The 20,925-nt window shown below is 40.6% G+C and overlaps 1 protein-coding gene across 3 annotated transcripts in view; it reads right to left on the bottom strand.

Moving 5' to 3' along the window:
• nab1b (NGFI-A binding protein 1b (EGR1 binding protein 1)) overlaps positions 1-19,465 on the bottom strand; it is a 30,127-nt gene extending 10,662 nt beyond the window's left edge. The window contains exons 1-5 of one of the 3 annotated variants that reach the window (XM_046844733.1): positions 17,333-19,465; positions 17,136-17,201; positions 7,163-7,906; positions 6,018-6,151; positions 4,467-4,518 (exon numbers count right to left, since the gene is read on the bottom strand). In XM_046844733.1, coding sequence (XP_046700689.1) covers positions 4,467-4,518; positions 6,018-6,151; positions 7,163-7,903 — 927 coding nt within the window. In that variant the 5' untranslated portion in view covers positions 7,904-7,906; positions 17,136-17,201; positions 17,333-19,465. Of the gene's footprint in view, positions 1-4,466; positions 4,519-6,017; positions 6,152-7,162; positions 7,907-17,135 lie in introns of all 3 variants that reach the window. The other 2 variants (XM_046844732.1, XM_046844734.1) reach the window with 2 other exon arrangements.
• Between the last annotated feature and the right edge of the window lie 1,460 nt (positions 19,466-20,925).

Raw genomic sequence — 20,925 nt, 5'->3', positions numbered from 1 at the left:
CACTTAGCACACACTCAGTACACAGACTCAGCACACACACTCAGTATAATCTCAGCACACTGAGCACACACACACACACACTCATTCTGGTCACAGCTGCACACTTAGGGTTTCACCTGCTGGGGTTTCAGTAAACACTTCAGCCATGAAAAAATGAAATACAACAATTTCACTTCACTTTTCATTTTCCATTTTTCTTTTGTTTTTTTAAATTAAAAAAATGTTCAAGAGAGACGACTTCAATTAACAGCCACATTTAATTCTGTTTTTAACACAGGCAATAAATAAATAAAAGAAAGAAAGAAAGAATTATGAATAAACAGCCCAAACAATTTATTTATTTGTTTGTTTGTTCATTTAGTTCTATATTAACTTGCTCTTTGAATAATTAAATTCTTTCTATTTTATTTTTTTTGTGCTTTTGGAAGTGGAAATTGTCCTAAAGCAGCTTTACAGAAATAAATACATATAACACATACATTTCAGCATCATAAATTAGTCCCTATAAATGTATCCCTGTGGTGATGGAAGTGAGAGAAAACCCTCTTGAGATGGTATTAGAAAGAAACCTTGAGAGGAACCAGACTCAAAGGGAACCTCATCATCACTGAATGTCTATTACAATCCATCATTGTTAAGGATTTCAACTGCACACTGACGATGACTCGAGTGTAAATCTGTTCATGGTGACTGCATCCCTGAGCCACTCTAGCAGATGTTCACATTATTTACAGTCCAAATTCATCTTCATGGTTCCCCCACAGTAACCTCACGGATCTACAGCAGCTTTACAGATCTACAGGAACTTCACAGATCTACATTAACTTCACAGATCTACAGGGACTTCACGGATCTACAGTAACTTCATAGATCTACAGTAACTTCACAGATCTACAGGGACTCCACAGATCTACAGTAGCTTCATGGATCTATAGTAAATCATGGATCTAAAGTAACTTTGCAAATCTACAGTAGGAACTGTTGATTTCTGTAAAGCTGCTTTGAGACAATATCTGTTGTGAAAAGCGCTATAGAAATAAACTTGACTTGACTTCACAGATCTACAAGAACTTCACAGATCCACAGTAACTTTATGGATTTATAGTAACTTCATGGATCTATAGTAAATCATGGATCTAAAGTAACTTTGCAAATCTACAGTAACTTCATAGATCCACAATAACTTTATAGATCTACAGTAACCTTACAGACCTACAAAAACTTCATGAAGCTATTGTAATTTTATGGAGCTACAGTAGCTTCACATATCTACAGTAACTTAATGGACCTATATTAAATTCATAGCTCTACAGTAGGTTCATGGATCTACAGCTGTTTATGTGGAGAACATCCTCAGCTGCAGTTGTCTCCAGTTGGAAATCTCAAAGATTTAAAACCCATCTATGTTTATTTACTTTTTTATAGCAATTTTTTTTTCCTGAATGCCAACTTCAAGCTTCATCTGTGCAAAAGTTTGTGCACCCTCAATGCACAATGAAACATATATATATATATATATATATATATATATATATATTGGTCTCAACCTCGTCACTTTCACTTCATCTCTTCACCTTTATAACTTCTTCCCACAGTTTAAAACCCCCCTGAACACATCCTGATTTATTTCAGCCTTACGGTTGCTAAAACATCTTCAAATCTTGATCTTTTATCCATTTGCTGTACAATTTGGATCGACTTGGTATCTTTCACTTTGTTTTATTTTCTGTTTCCTCATGCCTGTGTGTTCGTGGTGTTTTTTTATGCAGTGAACTCATCTCATAGGAGAAGGCGGGAGAAACAGATCCGAGTCAAGTATTTTACACTTCTGTCATAACACACCGACACAAAGCCTGAGCTGGAATTCACGTTTTGTTCTCACGTTTTTTAATCGTATGTTTAATTAAAAGAAAAAAAAACACAATGGGCTTTCCGGGGTCAGTCGGCTGCGCCTCGGATCACAAACAGAGCAGTGCGTGACAAAACAGATACCCCTGACCTACCTAACAAAGGTGTGTGTGTGAGTGTGTGTGCGTCAAGTGCATGTACATTCAGGTTCAGCCCCTTTTTTTTGTTGTGCTATCTGCGCAATTGCATGGGCGTGGGTGATTCCGAGTGCGCCCACGTAATGATGTCACATCTGTCTGAAGAGCCGATGGGTAGGCGAGGACGAAATGTGTGTGTGAGTGTGTGTGGGGGTGGGTGAGCATCTCATTCTTACTGGTGTGGCTGGGTGTGTGTTTGTGGGTAGAGTCGAGGCCAAACAGGGACAGGATGGGGAGGTGTGTGTGTGTGTGTGTGTGTGTGTGTGTGTGTGTGTGTGTCAGTACAGTATATAAAACAAAACGCAAGAACCAAATGTGGAAAATCCGTTTCAGGTGGTGATTACAGCTCCGGGGCTGTTTCAGATCGACTCTGGCGTCAGGCGATGACGAGGAACATGAGTAAGTATGTAGATGAGAGGAAACGCTGCTTCAGACTCTACAAGATTCTTTCAACAAGGAGAAGAATGCAAACACGGCCGAGAATGAATGAAGCGAAAACGCTTGCACGGGCCTGTCAACATGACGCAAGAGGGGACGTTGCGTAACACTGAACGATCTTGGCCAGATCTCACACACACACACACACACACACACACACACACACACACACACACACACACAAAATCCTTCTGTACAGCACCTGCTCCCAAACTTATATGCCCCTGTGCACGAAGCCAGCTCCAGAAAGATACGCTTTACATATTGATATATCCCAAAAGTATTGGGACACCCAATTTTCCAACCGATAAGTGGTTCTGCGGATCGGACGTCTTTGGATTCCGCATGAAATTTTCCATTTGCTTGAATTACTAGTCGCAAACCTGTTCCAGCATGATAACGCCCCTGTACAAAGCTCCATGCAGATATGCTTTACGTGGGTTGGAAGATATGGAAGATCTCCTGCTATAGATCACCAACCATCTTAAACAGCTTTGAGAAGAATTTTTCACGCTGACTGCACCCCCAGGCCTCCTCGACCTCACCTACATCAGTACCTGACTTTACTAACACACATCATTGTGCCTGAATGAATCTCACACAAAATCTAGTGGAACATCTTCCCAGAAAAGTGGAGCTCATAATTACAGCATAATTACAGCAAACGAGGATTCGATGTGGAATGGACTATTAACAGAAGCAAGTGGATCGATATATTTATGTGGATGTTATGATAAAATTCGACACGATATTAAGTGATACGATACTGACGTGATCTTATATGCTTCCGCACGATATGATATGATACTCTGCGGTACAATATCAATATACAATATTTACTTTTATGCACATTTGGCAAATGCTCTTATACAAAGTGGCTCACAGTTACTTAATGACTTACTAACATAATACGGCACGACCTGATACTATAACAAATAACATACGATATGACCTGATATGATACAGTGATACGCACAATATGATACTACATGCCATGATACTACATGACACAATACTGCATACAATACAAAGTGACCTGATATGATTTTTATTTTACGATACGACCTGATACGATACTATATGATATGATACCGTATGACCTTCAATGATACAAAATGATACAATTCCAAATGATAAAATACGATGTGACCTGATATGATACCACATTCTATGATATGATCGACCTGACGATACAAAAGCACACAACGTGATTCAATGCGATACGTTAGAGTTATGATACTGTACGACGCCACATGACACGACACGGTACAACACAATACGTTATGCAATACAATCTGACAGGATCCGATACGGCGTGATGCAATATATAAAATATGACATGGAGGTATTTAACTGTCTACATATGTGTGGAACTATAAATCTAAGTATGGACAAGATTATAGTGTCTATGGCAGTTTGTGTGTCTGTACTATACACACTTTATACGCACATTACAGAATTAGCATTGTGTAGAGCGAAACCGCTATTATTTTTTGTTCCAAAATCATGACACAATGTTTGTTTGTCACGTGCCTTGGAGCACAAAGACCTCTTCAAGATGACACACACTTTCTCTCTCTCACACACACACACACACAAACCCGAGGGCAGGGTGAAAATGGCCGTAAGGTGTGGGGTGAAGGCGTGCACGTCTTTCCTCTGCTCACTGATCATCTCACAAAAGCAGCATTAACCTTTCCTCCACATGGTGACACGCAATACCCGATCCGTGTAAACTCCGCCTACACTAGTTCAACATGCTGCGTAACACACAGCTACACAAACAAAAGCCACAGGACCCACCCAGCGCCGAGTCGTCCAGAGAATACACGCTTACACGGCGATGTGCAGATAGCGGCGAGTCACGACGGGGCCGAACCCTGATCCTCGCTAACGAGTCACTCGGAGAAATGAATCGGATCGACAGTGGGAAAAATAACACATTTATTGTAAGCATGAGGAGAAGGAAAAGGACTCACTCACCTCTGTTTTAATTCTCTTTGGAGATGGTTCGTCTCGGTCTCCGCATCGAGATCTGTGCAGAAAAAACAAGAAGAAGAATTATTCACAAATTTCCCTCGTTATTGCTGTCATTATTACATTCCTACTCTTTCTAGTTCAGTTCCTTCCCTGTTGTCTACTGCACCCAGGATACTATCCTTGTACCTATAACATGATACAACGTCACATCAACCTGTGCCCATGCTAGCAGGGTCTCCCGTGTAGCTTGTCCTGACAATATTTTATGGTTTGACATGATATAGCAAGGCGATATGATACAATATGGCACTATATGGAGGTATTACAATATAAAACAGTGCGATGTTCAGTGATACGATGCAGCACGGTGCAACATAATACAAACTTATACGATACAAGACGATATAAAATGTTATGCTACAACACAATACAATAAAATATGATGTGCAACAAAATTATCCACTACAATACAACTACAATGAATTACACTACAATGTAACAAGGTACAATAAAATACGCTACAATTCAATATGATACAACACCATTCGCTACAATACGATTCAAAATCACGCTAGGATAAAACATGCTACAATATGGTAAACTACAATACGATACATTCTAATACGTTACAATACGATACAATGTGATATACTGCAATGTGATACAATGCAACAACATACACTACCATATGATACTATTCAATATACTACAATACAATACAACGTAATATACTACAATACGATACACTCTAATAGGCTACAATACAAAACAATACAATGTTACATGCTAATAAAGTTGGTACAGTATGATCTAATGTTATGCTAAAATACGATATGCTACAAAATGATACAACCCTAAGCTACAATGAATAGAAGAAATAGACGGAAGGGTAAAGGAAGTGTAGAGCTACGTACATTCATTAGTGACATCATCAATCTCAGGCTATTGTATTTAATTATCTTACGTTTGCTAGTGTTCACTCATGATGCTAGCTTCAGTAATTATTGTATAAAAGTAAAACTCTACAATACAGTAGGATGAAATGTAACGTAAAAGGAAGTGTGAAGGAGAGTAGAGGAATACAATTTAGAATGAAGAAAGAGTAAAGGAAGTGATGAGACAAAGAGGACAAACAGTAAAGGAAGTGTGTGGGATGAGAATGTGGGAGAACACTAGCAGAAGAGCAGAGAATGGGTAGCAGAAGTGTAGAGGAAGAGTAGTGGAAGACTGGAGAAAATATGGAGGAAACCTACATGCAGTGTAAAGGAAGTGTTGAGGAAAAGTGGAGGAAGAATAGCAGACATAAAGGAAGTATAGATGAAGAGCAGAGGAAGAGTAGTGAAAGACTAGATGAAAAATAGAGGAGGAGTACAGGTATTACAGAAAAGATGTTGAGGAAGAAATGGAAGACAAGTAACAGTCGTAAAGGAGGTGTAAAGGAATTATAGTGGAAAACTAGAGGAAGTGTAGAGGAAGCTCAAAGGTAAAAGAAAATAGTGAATAAGTAGAAGAAGATTAAGGGATGTTTGGAGGAAGTGAAGAGGAAGTGCCTACTTGCTGGTCCTGTATGTGTACTTGTAGGTGACCTCTCTGGAGACCTGGCGAGCGAGTCCGAATAACTCGTCCCTGCGAGTCAGTAAGGCCACCTCCTTCATACACAGCTGTGCTGCTGCCTCGTTCACGGTCAGCTGAGGGGCAGAGACAAACACACACTTACACAACAACCACAGGATAAATAACGAGTGTGTGCAGTGTGTGGAGTTCATGGAGTTTGTGGAGATCATGAAGTGGTGAAAGTGACACTAAAACTGTAGACTCCTTTCATAAATGTTACGTAAACATCAGAAAACTTCTAACTGTGTTCGTGTGCTGTTCAGGTCGCTGTGAACGAGCTGTTGCTATAGAGACGATAATGTATTAGCTATGCGCTAACGTCTGAGCTGCTGTTTTGGGAAACACCATTTAACCAATCAGAGTCCAGAATTTCCCAGCATTCATTAGAAAGAAGATTAGAGGGGAAGCGGAGAAGGAGTGGAAGCAGAGTGGAAACATTAAAGTAAAGGAAGAGTGGATAAAGAATAGAGGAAGAGTGGAGGACAAGTAAAGGCTAATAGATGAAGAGTAAAGGACAAGTGGAGGAAAAGTGGAGAAAGCATGAAGGACATGTAAAGGAAGAGTGGTGGAAGTTTAAAAGAAGAGTTTAAAAGGATTAGTGGAGGAAGAGTGAAGGACAAGTGAACAAGGAATATAGAAAGTATTAAGAAAGAGTGGAGCATGAGTGGAGAAAGAGTAAAGGAAGAGTGGAAAAGAAAGAAGGAAGAGTAAAGGAAGTGTGGAGGACAGGTAAAGAATGCACGGAGGAAGAGTAATGGACAAGTAGAGAAAGAGGAGAAAGAGTGAAGGAAGAGGAGAAGACATGAAAGAGTGGAGGACGAGTGAAGGAAGATGGAAAGAAGAGTAAAAAAGTGATGAAGAGTTAAAAAGAATAGAGGAGAAGTGGAGAAATAGATAGAGGAAGAATAGATTAAGGGTGGAGGACAGGTGAAGTATGAATAGAAGAAGAGTAAAGGACAAGTGAAAGAAGAGTGAAAGAAGAGTAGCGGAAGAGTGATGGATGGATGAAAGAAAAATAGTGGATGAGTGGAGGAAGAGTGAAGTAAGTGTGAAAACGGAATAGAGGAAAGAAGAGCAAGTCCAACCTCGTGGAGTGTGAGATGTTTGCCGTCCTTCCTCTTCGAGTCGAAGCGTCCGTAAATGGCGCTGTATTTGCGGATCTCTTCCTCTCGGCGTGGGTCGTCGTCACTCATGTCGAAGATGTGGCCGATCATTTTGGCGAGCTTCTTGTTGGCTTTGAGTTGCTCTCTCAGCTCCGCCGGGTCGCACTTGGGCAGTGCACGTGCCATCCTGTCTACACACTCACTGACGGCCTGGACGGCGGCGATATCCAGGGCCTCGAGGGTATCTCGTGGCAGCGGGGATGAGGGCGAGCCGAGTTCGGCCGGCGAGAGACTGCGCTCAGCCCAGAACCGTGGCTCGTTGCCTGTCTGCAGGGGTGAGGCGGTGGCTGAGGAGCTTCCGCTGCCTGCTTCGGTCTTTGGCGGGTCTGTTTTGGGAACTTTGACAGGCAGCCCGGGTCCGTCAGGAAGTTTATACACAGGGATGCTGCAGACGGGAAGCGACGCGAGTGGCTGATTGAAGAGCGCCGGGTTGGTGACCCAGTCACGCAGAGCTTTCTGGAGGCGTCGCACGTGCAACGGCTTGCTTGCCATCCCGACCAGAGCCATGATCTCCAGGAACTCGTCCTCCGCCGCCTCGCACAGCTGTTGCACATCGTCGCCGCCCTGCTGGATGAATGCGTCGTAGTAGCACAGCAGGTTGGCCCTCTGCAGGATGCGGTAGAGCTGCAACTCGCCAAGAGTCCGAGGCAAAGCAGCCGCCATGACCTGAGCCGGAAAAAAGAGAAAAAAGAGGTGAGGAGGCGGCAAGCAACGGAGCAGAACGCAATGAAGGAAAGTAGCTGGAAGAGATAGAAGCCCTGATTGCACAGTTAATGTGAAGTCATCCATACGATTCTATTCATCCTGTCAGTTGACTTTCAACTCGCTAATCTGATCGCAATAGCAGTGGACGCGGATGAGTATTCTCAACATCGACAAAACATATTATGAACTCAGGTGCATCACAAACCCCACGCTGCCTTCTCATCTGACCACATTATATTGGCAAAAGTATTGGGACACCCGATTTCCATGCAACACGTGGTTTCTTTACAATCTGTTCCCTCAAATTTGAATGTACATAATGGCATTTAGCATAAAATTTTCCCTCGATTTGAACTACGAGACCCAAACCATGTCCTAGCATGACGAAGCTCACAACAACACTAAACAACAACAACAACACTATTGAACACCTTTAAGATAAATGTGAAAGTTGACTGCACCCAAGGCCTCCTCACCTCACCTCCATCAGTAGCTGACTTTACTCACACCATTTTGGCTGAATGAATCTCACACAAATCATCACAAAATCTAGTGGAACATCTTTCCAGAAGAGTGGAAGTTATTATGGGGCCTCAATGTGGAATGGAATGTTAATCTTATAGTCAGGTGTCCACAAACTTTCGGAATATAGTGTATCTTCTCCGTAGCCTTGAGGTTCAACAGTTTTGTTATAGTTTAAAGTTTAGCATTAGCATAAACAAATGTCTCAGAATTCACGAAACTACGTATCGTGAAATACAACGTGGTTTGATATTTCGGTCGTATCGTTCCTCCGTGGTTCACTTTATAGGTGTATCAGTTTGACAATGCAGCTGGAGTTGAACAAGGAACGTAGCAGTGAAGGACGAGAGAAATGTGTGTGTGTGTGTGTGTGTGTGTGTGAGAGGCGAGTGTGAGAGCGCCTGTCAGGCTCCTGAGCTGCTGGGAGAGTCGCATACCACACTCCACCTCTGCAGCAGGCGTAGGAGGAACTCTCCATCACAGCAGCACAGGCCGTGTTTGTTCCTGCTCTCCACTGTTCAGGCCCTGCTGCCTTCCCAGAATCCCCCTCGCTCTCTCTCCGAGGTGTGGGCGTGGAGCAATACGCGCTCGGATCCAGAGTTCATTGCCTTGAAACTTCAAAGTTTTTATGTCTCGCACTTTTTATTTCACGGAGAAATCAAAAGGGAATGAAGGATTACGGGTCTCACAGAAACAGACTGATAACGACTGATAAACGCTAGCTCATCTGCTGGTGTACTTTAATGTGCGTTCAGGACTAATTTAATTCAGAACTAATATAATTCAGTTCAGAACTAATATAATTCAGTTCAGGACTAATATAATTCAGTTCAGGACTAATATAATTCAGTTCAAAACTAATAGAATTCGGTTCAGGACTAATAGAATTCACTTCAGAAATATTAAAATTTGGTTCAGAACTAATATAATTCAGTTCAGGACTAATATAATTCAGTTCAGGAATAACATAATTCAGTTCAGGACTAATATAATTCAGTTCAGAACTAATATAATTCAGTTCAGAACTAATATAATTCGGTTCAGAACTAATATAATTCAGTTCAGAACTAATATAATTCAGTTCAGAACTAATATAATCCGGTTGAAAATGAATATAATTCGGTTGAGAACGTATTGTTATTGGCTATTGTTTAATGATTAAACGTCAGCTCAGCTGCTGGTGTGTTTTGACTCGCGTTAATGTGAAAAAGCGTCGCTGAAGGTCACTAAGATGATAAACCGATGCGTCATCCATCTTTCTGGAACAATGGAATGACATTTAGGTTGTTTTTTTTATTATTATTTTTTTTTATTTTGGTGAAACTGTTGAAACCTGTAGAAACGTATTCACAGTTATGGTGGTATTTCTGTGGAGTCGGGTTACGCAGTCGATTCCGAGCGTTCAAACTATTTAACACATGAATATAATTCAGTTCTGATACCCAGAGGAGGGAAGGAGTGAAGAACAAATACTTTGTTTTTTTTGGTATCAGTATTTTACTTCATTTTTATTTTTTTTTACTTTCTACTTCTTACATTTTTAAAACAGACTTGTTACTTTAGTTTAATCTATTTGGTGACTATCTAGTTTTTTCTTTTCATTGTGCCGTTTTCAGCTCATCAACCTGTTTCTTGTGATTGCGGGGCTTTTTCAACCTACCATTTGTGTGTCATTTCCTGGCACCACAGACGTAGACTAGTTTATGATGCTAACAATGAGCAGGCAGAGGGCAGTAAGAAGTCTGGGGTTAATGTGGAGGGAGTCAGAGGGAGTCAGTGATGTAAACATGACTGAGAACAGAGACTTTCCTGATCATCATCATCATCATCATCATCATCTATTCTCTGCTTGTGTTCTATATGGTGGATCTTCAGCATGAATACATTCATTAGATAACATTAAATAACATTTGGTAAATCTGAATCGTTTTGTATTAATTAGGGTTTTCAAAATTAACACGTTAATGCAAATTAATTTTAAAGGCACAAACACATTTCTGTCTGACAATTCTTAATAAAAATATAAATCAATATCAAAGATGCAAAATTAAAACTTTTAACGTGACACGTTTATTCATGACGTCCCTTTCTTAATCAGATATTAAATAAATAAATAAATAAATAAATGAAATAATAATTTGAATCACTAAACACTGCCTTCCCAGACAATTTCAGCATTGACCTCTCCTCAGTGGGGATAACTGAGGGGATGCAACCGGAACCGGAACATATTTCTTAAAGGAGCCATGTACCATATTTAACAATTAAAACGACCACTAAACTAATTAACATAACTATAGGAACATGGCATATCAAAAGAAATTTAAATTAAAAGAATAATTTCCAGAGTGTAAATAATTAATAAATGATAATTAAATTGACGAATAATTATTAAATAATATTTACATAAATATTAAATAATTAACAAAAGGAGAGATCCTGAGCTAAATTAATCTTTATAACATCTGTTACAATTAATTAGAGTATAAAAATTTTGAAAAGTATTAAATTAAAGGTACATTTTAAACCGATAAAAAAAGTATGATTAAGTTGCGATTAAATATTTTAATTGATTGGCAGCCCTGATATTAATATGACGTGAGGTTCGGTTACCAGCGTGACACTAAAACAGGTAGTGAGTAAAGACTAGTTTTTACTGAAGTTTTTACTTTAACTTGAGTGAAAAAGTGTATTTAGTACTTTAACTTTTACCAGAGTCTTTTGACATGAGTATCTGCACTTCTACTGATGTGTGGACTTTCACCATCTCTGCTGATACCATATGGCATTGCACTGAAACAATCGAATTCAGGCCCAAAGCACAATGAAAAAAGTTATATATCGAAAAGTACTGTCTTATAATATCATGTATATTAGGATCATATGATATGATATTTTTGTCCATATCGTTCAACCATAATAAAAATGGTCTGCTCACTTAACCCACCCACTCCCAACAGTTTTTCTGTAACAGCAGAAGGAAATAGACTTTCCATAACAGCAGGTCGTAACGCATTTCCAGGAGAGTTGAAGTGAGCGTGCACACACACACACACACACACACACACACACACACACACACATGCAAGAGAGCCCAGCTCCTGCCTCTCCAATGGAGGATGGAGGCCGAGGCCCAGAGAGCACAGAACCTCATTGAAACCAATTGAGCCTGAGCATGGATGGGCTCTTCAGTCTCTCTCTCTCTCTCTCTCTCTCTCTCTCTCTCTTTATCTCCCTCTCTTTCTCAAAGGCCTCAGCTTCACAGCTTGGCCGGTTGAAAGCTCTTAGTCCGCCTGCACTCGTATCTCCTAACAGCAGACCTTCATCAATGAGCCTGAATAACACACTTAGTACGAGCCAGCGATCACGAACACAACACATACACACACACACACACACACACACACACACACACACACACACAAACACACACACACACAAACACACAAACACACACACACAAACACACACATACACAGCGGCTTCTACTGAGGATGAGCTCAGACACCATTCACTGAAGGAAAAACGTTCTGTCAGAAATATCTGGAATATGTAGAGCATGGAGAAGAGAATGAGCTGCTGTTTGTGCTGCTGAAAGAAAAAAAAGGAAAAAAGAATCGTACTGAAATAAAGCTAAACTGTTCCTCACAGAGCAAAAAGCTTCAGCTGATGTTTGTGGTTTTTTGAAGGAACTTCAGAAAGCAGAGATAAATATAGCTGTCTACTGTTTTATATAGAACTGTAAAATAAAAACTGTCTCTCTCTCTGACTGTCTTACTGAATGATTGTCTCTCTGTCTTATTAATTGTCTGTCTGTCTTACTGACTGTCTGTCTGTCTTTTTACCTGTCTGTCTATTTGTCTGACTGACAATCTATCTATCTAACTTATTGACTGTCTGTCTGTCTGTCTGTCTGTCTCACTGACTGTCTATCTGACTTAGTGACTGTATGTCTGTCTTACTGACTGTCTGTCACTCTGTCTTATTGACTGTTGATCTGTCTATTTTACTGTCTGTTTGACATACTGAATGTCTATCTGTCTTACTGACTTCTAAATCCATTCTGACTTACTGTCTGTCTGTCTGTCTTCTATTATATCTATAAATATGTGTATAAATATATCAACTTTAATCACATTCTCTCTCCCTTGAAACTCAAGAATAAAAAAAAGAGAGAGTGATAAACTGCAGAAAGAAAGAGTGAAAGAGCATATAAGTGCACTACACGTGTCATGCGTGTGTGTGTGTGTGTGTGTGTGTGTGTGGGGGGTCAATTACAATCAATTCAAATGAGCTCTTACCACATTCAAGTCACAAATTTCCAATTACATCACACAAAAAACACATCATCATCATCACCATCATCATCACCATCATCATCCAACTAATAACACAAAGGCTTACCACTATGGGAATTTCACTCTTCACATTATTCACCTCATATTCAAAAAGTGCAACAAAACACACAACAACAGCAACAAAACAACCTCTCACATGTTAGCCAGCCAGTGTTAGCAAGAATGTGTTAGCGGGACAGTGTTAGAAATACAGTGAGTGAGACAGTGTTATAGAGACAGTGTTATAGAGACAGTGTTATAGATACAGTGTTATAGAGACAGTGTTAGTGAGACAGTTTTATAGAGACAGTTTTAGTGAGACAGTGTTAGTGATACAGTGTTAGGAAGTCTCAGCGAGAATGTGTGAGACAGTGTTAGCGATACAGTGTTAGTGGGACTGTGTTAGGAAGTCTTAGCGAGAATGTGTGAGACAGTGTTAGCGATACAGTGTTAGTGGGACTGTGTTAGGAAGTCTCAGCGAGAATGTGTGAGACAGTGTTAGCGATACAGTGTTAGTGGGATTGTGTTAGGAAGTCTCAGCGAGAATGTGTGAGACAGTGTTAGGAAGTCTTAGCGAGAATGTGAGACAGTGTTAGCGATACAGTGTTAGTGAGACAGTGTTAGTGAGACAGTTTTATAGAGACAGTTTTAGTGAGACAGTGTTAGTGTAAGTGATACAGTGCGAGTGATACATTGTTAGTGAGACAGTGTTAGCGATACAGTGTTAGCGATACAGTGTTAGGAAGTCTCAGCGAGAATGTGTGAGACAGTGTTAGCGATACAGTGTTAGTGGGACTGTGTTAGGAAGTCTAAGCGAGAATGTGTGAGACAGTGTTAGCGATACAGTGTTAGTGGGATTGTGTTAGGAAGTCTTAGCGAGAATGTGTGAGACAGTGTTAGCGATACAGTGTTAGTGGGACAGTGTTAGGAAGTCTCAGCGAGAATGTGTGAGACAGTGTTAGCGATACAGTGTTAGCGATACAGTGTTAGCGATACAGTGTTAGGAAGTCTCAGCGAGAATGTGTGAGACAGTGTTAGCGATACTGGGGGAACAGGTAATAAAGAGCTGAAGGTATAAGACACTCCAAGATGCCAAGACACTCATACAACTTTAACTACAGTAAAAGTCACATGACCTGACTCTAGTTCTCTCCGATGTTTCAAGTTAGATTTAAGAGTATTTGTTTTCTCTCTTCTGCATATACTGTATAGTGTATTGTGTATAGTGTTTACTGTATTAGAGCAGTAGAACTGAGTGTTGAATGCTGAGAGCCAAGAATCGAGTGATGAGTAGTGAATTCTAAAATTTTAATGCTAAATGCTAAAATCTAAGTGCTAAATGCTGACTGCTGAATGATGACTGTTGAATGCTACGTGTTAAACGCTGAATACTGAATGCTGAGTGTTTAAATGTAGATTGCTGAATGTTGTATGCTGAATGCTGGGTACAGAATGCTAAGTGTTGAATGCTGGGTACTGAATGCTAAGTGTTGAATGCTGAGTCTTGAATTCTGAATGCTAAATGTTAAACGCTAAATGCTGAATGCTGAGTGTTTAAATGTAGATTGCTGAATATTAAATTCTGAATACTGAATATTTAAATGTAGATTGCTGAATGTTGAATGCTGAATGCTGAGTGTTGAGTGTTGAGTGCATCCCCTCTGACTCACTCTACAGTAAAAATAGAAAGATGCTCAGGCTCCACATGAGAGCTCTTTTGGCTTTATAGACTTAAAAAAACCGGAAGAAACAAAAAAAGAGGAAAGAACACAAATAACTGATACTCAGTAGGGGACCATTAGTTATGTGATTAATCACCATTCAGAGCAGGTTGGTATGATGCTAGTTTTATATATATATATCTGGTAAAATCAGTGTTAAATACTTTTGTACATCCAATAAACATTTAAAATGAACATCAAAGTAAATAAGTGAATTCAGGGATTTGGCTCTTCAGGATTTATAGAAGGGAGAACAAACTAGCAACTCTCCGAAAACTTGCTGAGAAACCGTCCATTCACGTTTCAAATCAGCACCAATACATCCATCTTCTCTCAATAAATTGTTCTATAGGCATGCAGGAGAACTTCAGGATTGGTGCAGAACCAGACAAGTTAGATGTCAAACTCCAAGAACCCTCCTTCAGAGAACCTCAGAGAAACGCTTCTAAATGTTTAGCTAAAGGAACAAACATCTATCTTTAAAAAAAGTCAAATCTATAAAATCTTTCAAGTTCTTCATCCAGAGAACCCTGTCAGGATCGTTGTGGAAGAACTTCACTTCTTAACTATACAGAGAACGGGTTCAGAGAAGAGACCTAAATGCTGAGTTCGGAAAAAAACGTACAGTTCATAGACATTCTTTAAACGATCAAACAAACAAACGAGCAAACAAACAAACAAACAAACAAACAAACAAACAAACAAACAAACGAGCTCCCTACAGAGATGATCCATACTTTTAAAAGAAACATTATTTATAATTTAAATTTAAACATTAACATAATTATTACAAAAACCCAAATAAACCCAGAAAAAAAAAAAAAGAGTGATGACTTTGGGTGAAATATTCGTCAACAGTTAAAATCATAAAAAAATGATAAACAACAAACAAACAAATAGTGGGCTTCATAGAAAGATGAACCTATAGAACTCTAAGAACTATCCAGAAAACTCTTGAGAACATCCAAACATCACTACATTATTATGGTAAATATTTGCTTTAAAGAGGTGATGGTTTTTTGGATTTATTCACCAAACACACCTACACCTTTACTGAACAAACAAACAAACAAATAAACACAAACTTTTAGAACTTCGAAAAAAAAAAACTTCGTTTTTGTTTTAGTAAACAAATGCTGACATTGTTGCAGAAATATTTCTTCACAGAACTCCACAACCTTGTAGAACCTATAACAATTCAGAACTATTTCAACAAACAAACAAACAAACAAACAAACAAATACTAGAACCCTTATAGGGTTCCCAAAAGGGCAATCCTGAGAACTCCAAGAACTATCAAGAGAACCTTTAAGAAACCTTTCTGAGAACACAATTCTGTTTTTTCTTTTTGTTCTGAAATATTTTGAAATCAACACATAAACAAACAAACACTGGAACCCTTATAGGGTTCTCTACAGGGACGATCCAGGAGAACTCTCACAACTATCCACAGAACCCCTTAGAAAACATTTATTTGTATTTTTTTTCCCGAACACAAAGCCATGGTTAAACATCTAAAATCAAGACGATATAAACCACATTTCTTCTCCAAGCAGACAAACAAACAAGCAAACAAACACAGGGTTCCCCACAAGAGGGATGGACCTGTAGAACCTGACATCAGAGAGTTCTACCTTCTATTCAGAAGAACCCCTGAGGAAAGCGTTTCTAGAACATGAAAGATGTCATTTTACATTATTTTGTGAATATTTAATGCCGAAATCTAGACCACATCTCCACCAACAAACAAACAAATACTACAAGCCTGATTGAGTTCCCCAGAGGGATGGTCCTGGAGAACTCTAAGAACCTTGGAGAAATCATTCTGAGAATGTTTTTTGACAATTAAAACCAACACGTTATTTAAGCATCATCTCTAACCATACAAACAAACAAACACAACGTTCTCTACAGAATTGAGGGAACCTCCTGTGGAACCTGACTTCAGAGAGTTCTACCCTCTATTCAGAAGAACCCTTGAGAAAGCGTTCTTATAACTTATAAAAAAACAATGATTTGAGGTCGGCCATTTTTTAACAATTACAATCAACACAATATCAACAATACAATATCAATATTGGGTCCCTCAGAGGGACAAGCCTGGAGAACTTCAAGAACTATTCAGAAGAACCCTTGAGAAACCTTTTTAAAAAAACATATTTTTTCTTTCACTCAAGGTGGACCACACATCTTCAACAAACAAAGCAACAAACAAAGTGCTCTAGGCTTCACGAAGTTCACTGGAGAACCACCAGAAAGGTTTCCAGCTTCCATGGGGAACGCTTGGAACCCGAAGAACCCCCTGAGAACCCGCCTGAAAAGTGCAATAAGGGGGTGGTTGTGTCTGTCCATATCACAACATGGACACATGAACCCTATAAAGTGTGTGTGTGTGTGTGTGTGTGTGTGTTTTGTTTGGAGACAGCTGATGAGGCATAGAAGTGTTCCGTAGCCTATTGTTTGCCTTTGCAATTGTGTAAACACTAAAACGCAACCTATGTGTGCGTGCGTGCGTGTGTGTGCGTGCATGTGTGTGTGTGTGTGTGTGTGTGTGTGTGTGTGTGTGCGCGCGCTCGCGCTCTTGCGCTCGCACCACGGTCCTGATCTTACCTTCTTGAGAGACTTCTTTATTTTTTTCTCTGTTCTTCCCGAATTCCCACCGAAAGATCTCCGTCTCTATATGACGCACAGGGCGCGATGGGAATGACGTTCAAATACAAAGAAGAGGAATGAAAGAAAGAAAGAAAGAAAGAAAGAAAGAAAGAAAGAAAGAAAGAAAGAAAGAAAGAAAGAAAGAAGGAACGGACCTGAGGAACGGTGAGAAGATCTCACTGGGGTGAGGCGTCGCGCGACATCGGACCGAAATACAAAAAAAAAAAAAAAAAAAAATGAGAGGAAAAAAGCGTGAAAGAGCGAAAGCGCGCGCGCGCGTATCCGTGACCGCGACCCGCGTCCGCGTGCAGGTATCTCCGCTCCTCCGTAGACCGAATCTTGTGTATGAATGTGTGTGTGTGTGTGTGTGTGTGTGTGTGCGCGTGCGTCCGTGCGAGAGTGTGTTTGTTTGTGTGTGTTGTTAAATCCCGGAGGTGCGCGCGATTAAAAAATGAGAGAGAGAGAGAGATCAGGCTTCCGCCTTTCTTTCGTTCTTTCTTGCTTTGCTTTCTTGCTTTTCTTTCAATCTTTTCTTTTCTCTCTCTCTCTCCCCTACTGCAAGAGTTGGGATATTCCGCGCTGCTACAATCGCGCGCTTGCACTCCCACGCGCGGCCCGCCCACGCAGCCATGTGCGTCACGCGGGTGCGTGGGAGGACTGCTCTGCTGTGCACCGCATCAACACACACACACACACACACACACATATACAGTATACAGAGAGAGAGAGGGAGAGAGAGAGAGAAAGTAGGAGCGCGTCACCGGGAGTGCCCGAGGCTCAGGCGCGCTCACACGACACACCACACCGCCACCTTCGCGCTCATTGACCTTCTGATCGTGTGCGTGTGCATGTGTGCGTGTGCATGTGTATCACTGTCACCGGTGTCGGTGTGATAGCGACAGTGGCCCTCCCACGCACGCGCGCTATTCTTACCCTCATCTTTCTCATCTTCCTCATCCTCCTCATCCTTCCTTCCTTCCAAACCCAAAACCTCACCTGCAGCTGCACCATCTGGGAAACAGAGACCTACAGAAGGACAGCCCGTTTAAATACAAAAAAGTGTGTTGAAAGATACAAGCCTACACACACACACACACACACACACACACACACACACACACACACACACACACACGTGCCAGAAAAGGCTGGGTGAGAACTCCTTGCATACCAAACCAGGATGTGTACGTCAGAAATATTTCTGATATCAGACGCCTCCTGCTTAATACTGTGCAGCGTCACTGAGATCTACGGACCTTTCAAGGTCTCACAAACCCCCTGAACGTGTGTGAGGAACCTGGCAAAGAATCAACATCACCAGATACTTAGAAGTCATTTAGCCCATTAGACTTGTTTGCCCAGTTGCTCGATCAGATGAAGATTTTTCTTAAAGATGAAGAACGCCTTCCTGAGCCGTGTGTTGGACGAGCAGGGAGTGTGTATACCATACAATTGTGACTGCAGCATTGTTTATCATCTACGTGAACACCAGGAACCAAGGATTCCCATCAGAATATCTCCATGGTGGCCTCCAAAGCTTCCCATTATGCTTCCTGATGTCATGTCTTTCCAGGTTATCCCTCGCCCATGCATGCATCCATGATTCATCAGAAAATCTTTCATTGCAGATCTAACAAACTCCATGAGTCATGATGCTCGGTGTGTCCAGAGCTTCATTGTGGTATCAGACCAGATGTGCTTCCTTGGAGCACATTGGGTAGGTCCTAACCCCTGTATTCCAGGACAAACCCAACAAGACGTGGTCAATCCCAATTTGTTCTTCGAGAAAGTCCCTTGATCACCCATTTTTCCTGCTTGCAATACGTCAACTTCTCAGAATCGCCATGGCAACAAGATGATCATGTCACCTGCAAGTGGCCTGAATGTAACAGATTATCGCTAGTCTCATTCATCAATCAGACTAGATTTCAGTTCCAGATTTGGATTGGTCAGAAGGTTGTTGATGAATGTTCTATCCTTTGCTTCTGGTCCACCACAGGGGGGGTTCAGGAAACGTCCCGTCACTTCGGTGACCTTTGGGTTTGTTTTTAAATATTTGATATTTGAGTCAAAAAGGCGTCTTTTTTCTGCGTGCTGTTACATTGTGTGTGTGTGTGTGTGTGTGTGTGTGTGTGTGTGCGTGTGTGTGTGTGTGTGTGTGAGGAGACACTCGGGTTCAGGAAGACACACTGGAGAGGGATAAGGGAGGAGCTGCGCTCCCACATGGAGCACAACACACACTCCTCTTCCAGGATATTTGCACTCCTACGCACAGTGATTCAGCTGCCACTAAGCTGCTCCGCATATACACACTAACACACACACACACACACACACACATATTCATAAAGATTGACACCCCTGCACCCTACACCCTGTACACACACCCTGACACACACACACACACACACACACAAATTCCAAAAAATTATATACATCAAAATGTATTCTCTCTCTCTCTCTCTCTCTCTCTCTCTCTCTCTCACACACACACACACACACACACACACACACACACACACACAAACATATATCTCAAGCATACACACTACGTGTCACACTCAAACAAGTACACACACACACATAAAATTCCACAACTCCATGTACATGAACACACACACACACACACACATATACAGATACATCCATCAAACACACACACACAAACAAAATCCTTCACATATGTACACAAGTTCTACAAATCTGCATCGTCAGCAATTACTCAAACACATATTGCAAAGATACACACACACACACACACACATACAAGCATACACATTACCTCACACTCACACATGTATACATACACACACTTTGTCACACACACATACATATACACACAAATCCCACACACTCGCTTACACACAAACATACTGCAAACACACAAACATATATACAGATATACACAAATTCCTCCTCTCTTCTCTTTCTCTCTCTCTCTCTCTCTCTCTCTCTCTCTCTTTACACACACACACACACTACTGTCACCATGTGTGTATATCTGACAGAACTGACCCACACATATAACAGATTTCTGCTCCACAGCTTCCTAAATTCCCCCGTTTTTAATGACATCGCACACACACACACACACACACACACACACACACACACCAGCTGCAAGAATAAATTAATACAAGACAAAACGAGAGACAGACGATTAAAAGAGTTAAATACGCACACACACACACACACACACACACACACGAGAGCTAAGAATGTTTTTCGGTTAGGTGCTATTTTTGGGAAGTAGGCCAGAGACAGCTTGCAGCCTGAAGTGCCGTGAAGTGCTTTGTGTAGCTTTTTTTGTGTAGTTTTGCATCTTTGTGAAGAGAAGAGGAAGTGAAAACAAATCAGGAGGTGATCGTTTCAGCAATCAGCCACAGATAACACAACTCAAAACAACGCAATACGGCGGTTTATGGCTCCGATCTGGTCAGAGCTCTACAGCAGGAGATCTTCATGGAACTGGAATTGTGTACTTTGTGTCATGCAAGAACTGGTTTGTGTCTCGTAGTTTAAGTGAATTGAAAAATTATTGTGTGTGTGTGTGTGTGTGTGGGGTGTCCCAATACTTTTGCCCTTATAAAGTATAATAAAGTGCATTCCTATATGACCCCGCCCACCAATGTTGATTGACAGGTGATAGAAAAATAATTAATAAATGAATTTGAGTATTATATATATATATATATAATATATATTTATGACATATTGAATACGTCAATATAATTACCATATATTATAT

The sequence above is a fragment of the Silurus meridionalis genome, chromosome 3 (genome assembly GCF_014805685.1).
Source record: "Silurus meridionalis isolate SWU-2019-XX chromosome 3, ASM1480568v1, whole genome shotgun sequence".
Classification (NCBI taxonomy): Eukaryota; Metazoa; Chordata; class Actinopteri; order Siluriformes; family Siluridae; genus Silurus; species Silurus meridionalis.
The sequence above is the reverse complement of the archived record's forward strand: the minus strand, read 5'-3'. Positions and strand labels throughout refer to the sequence as shown.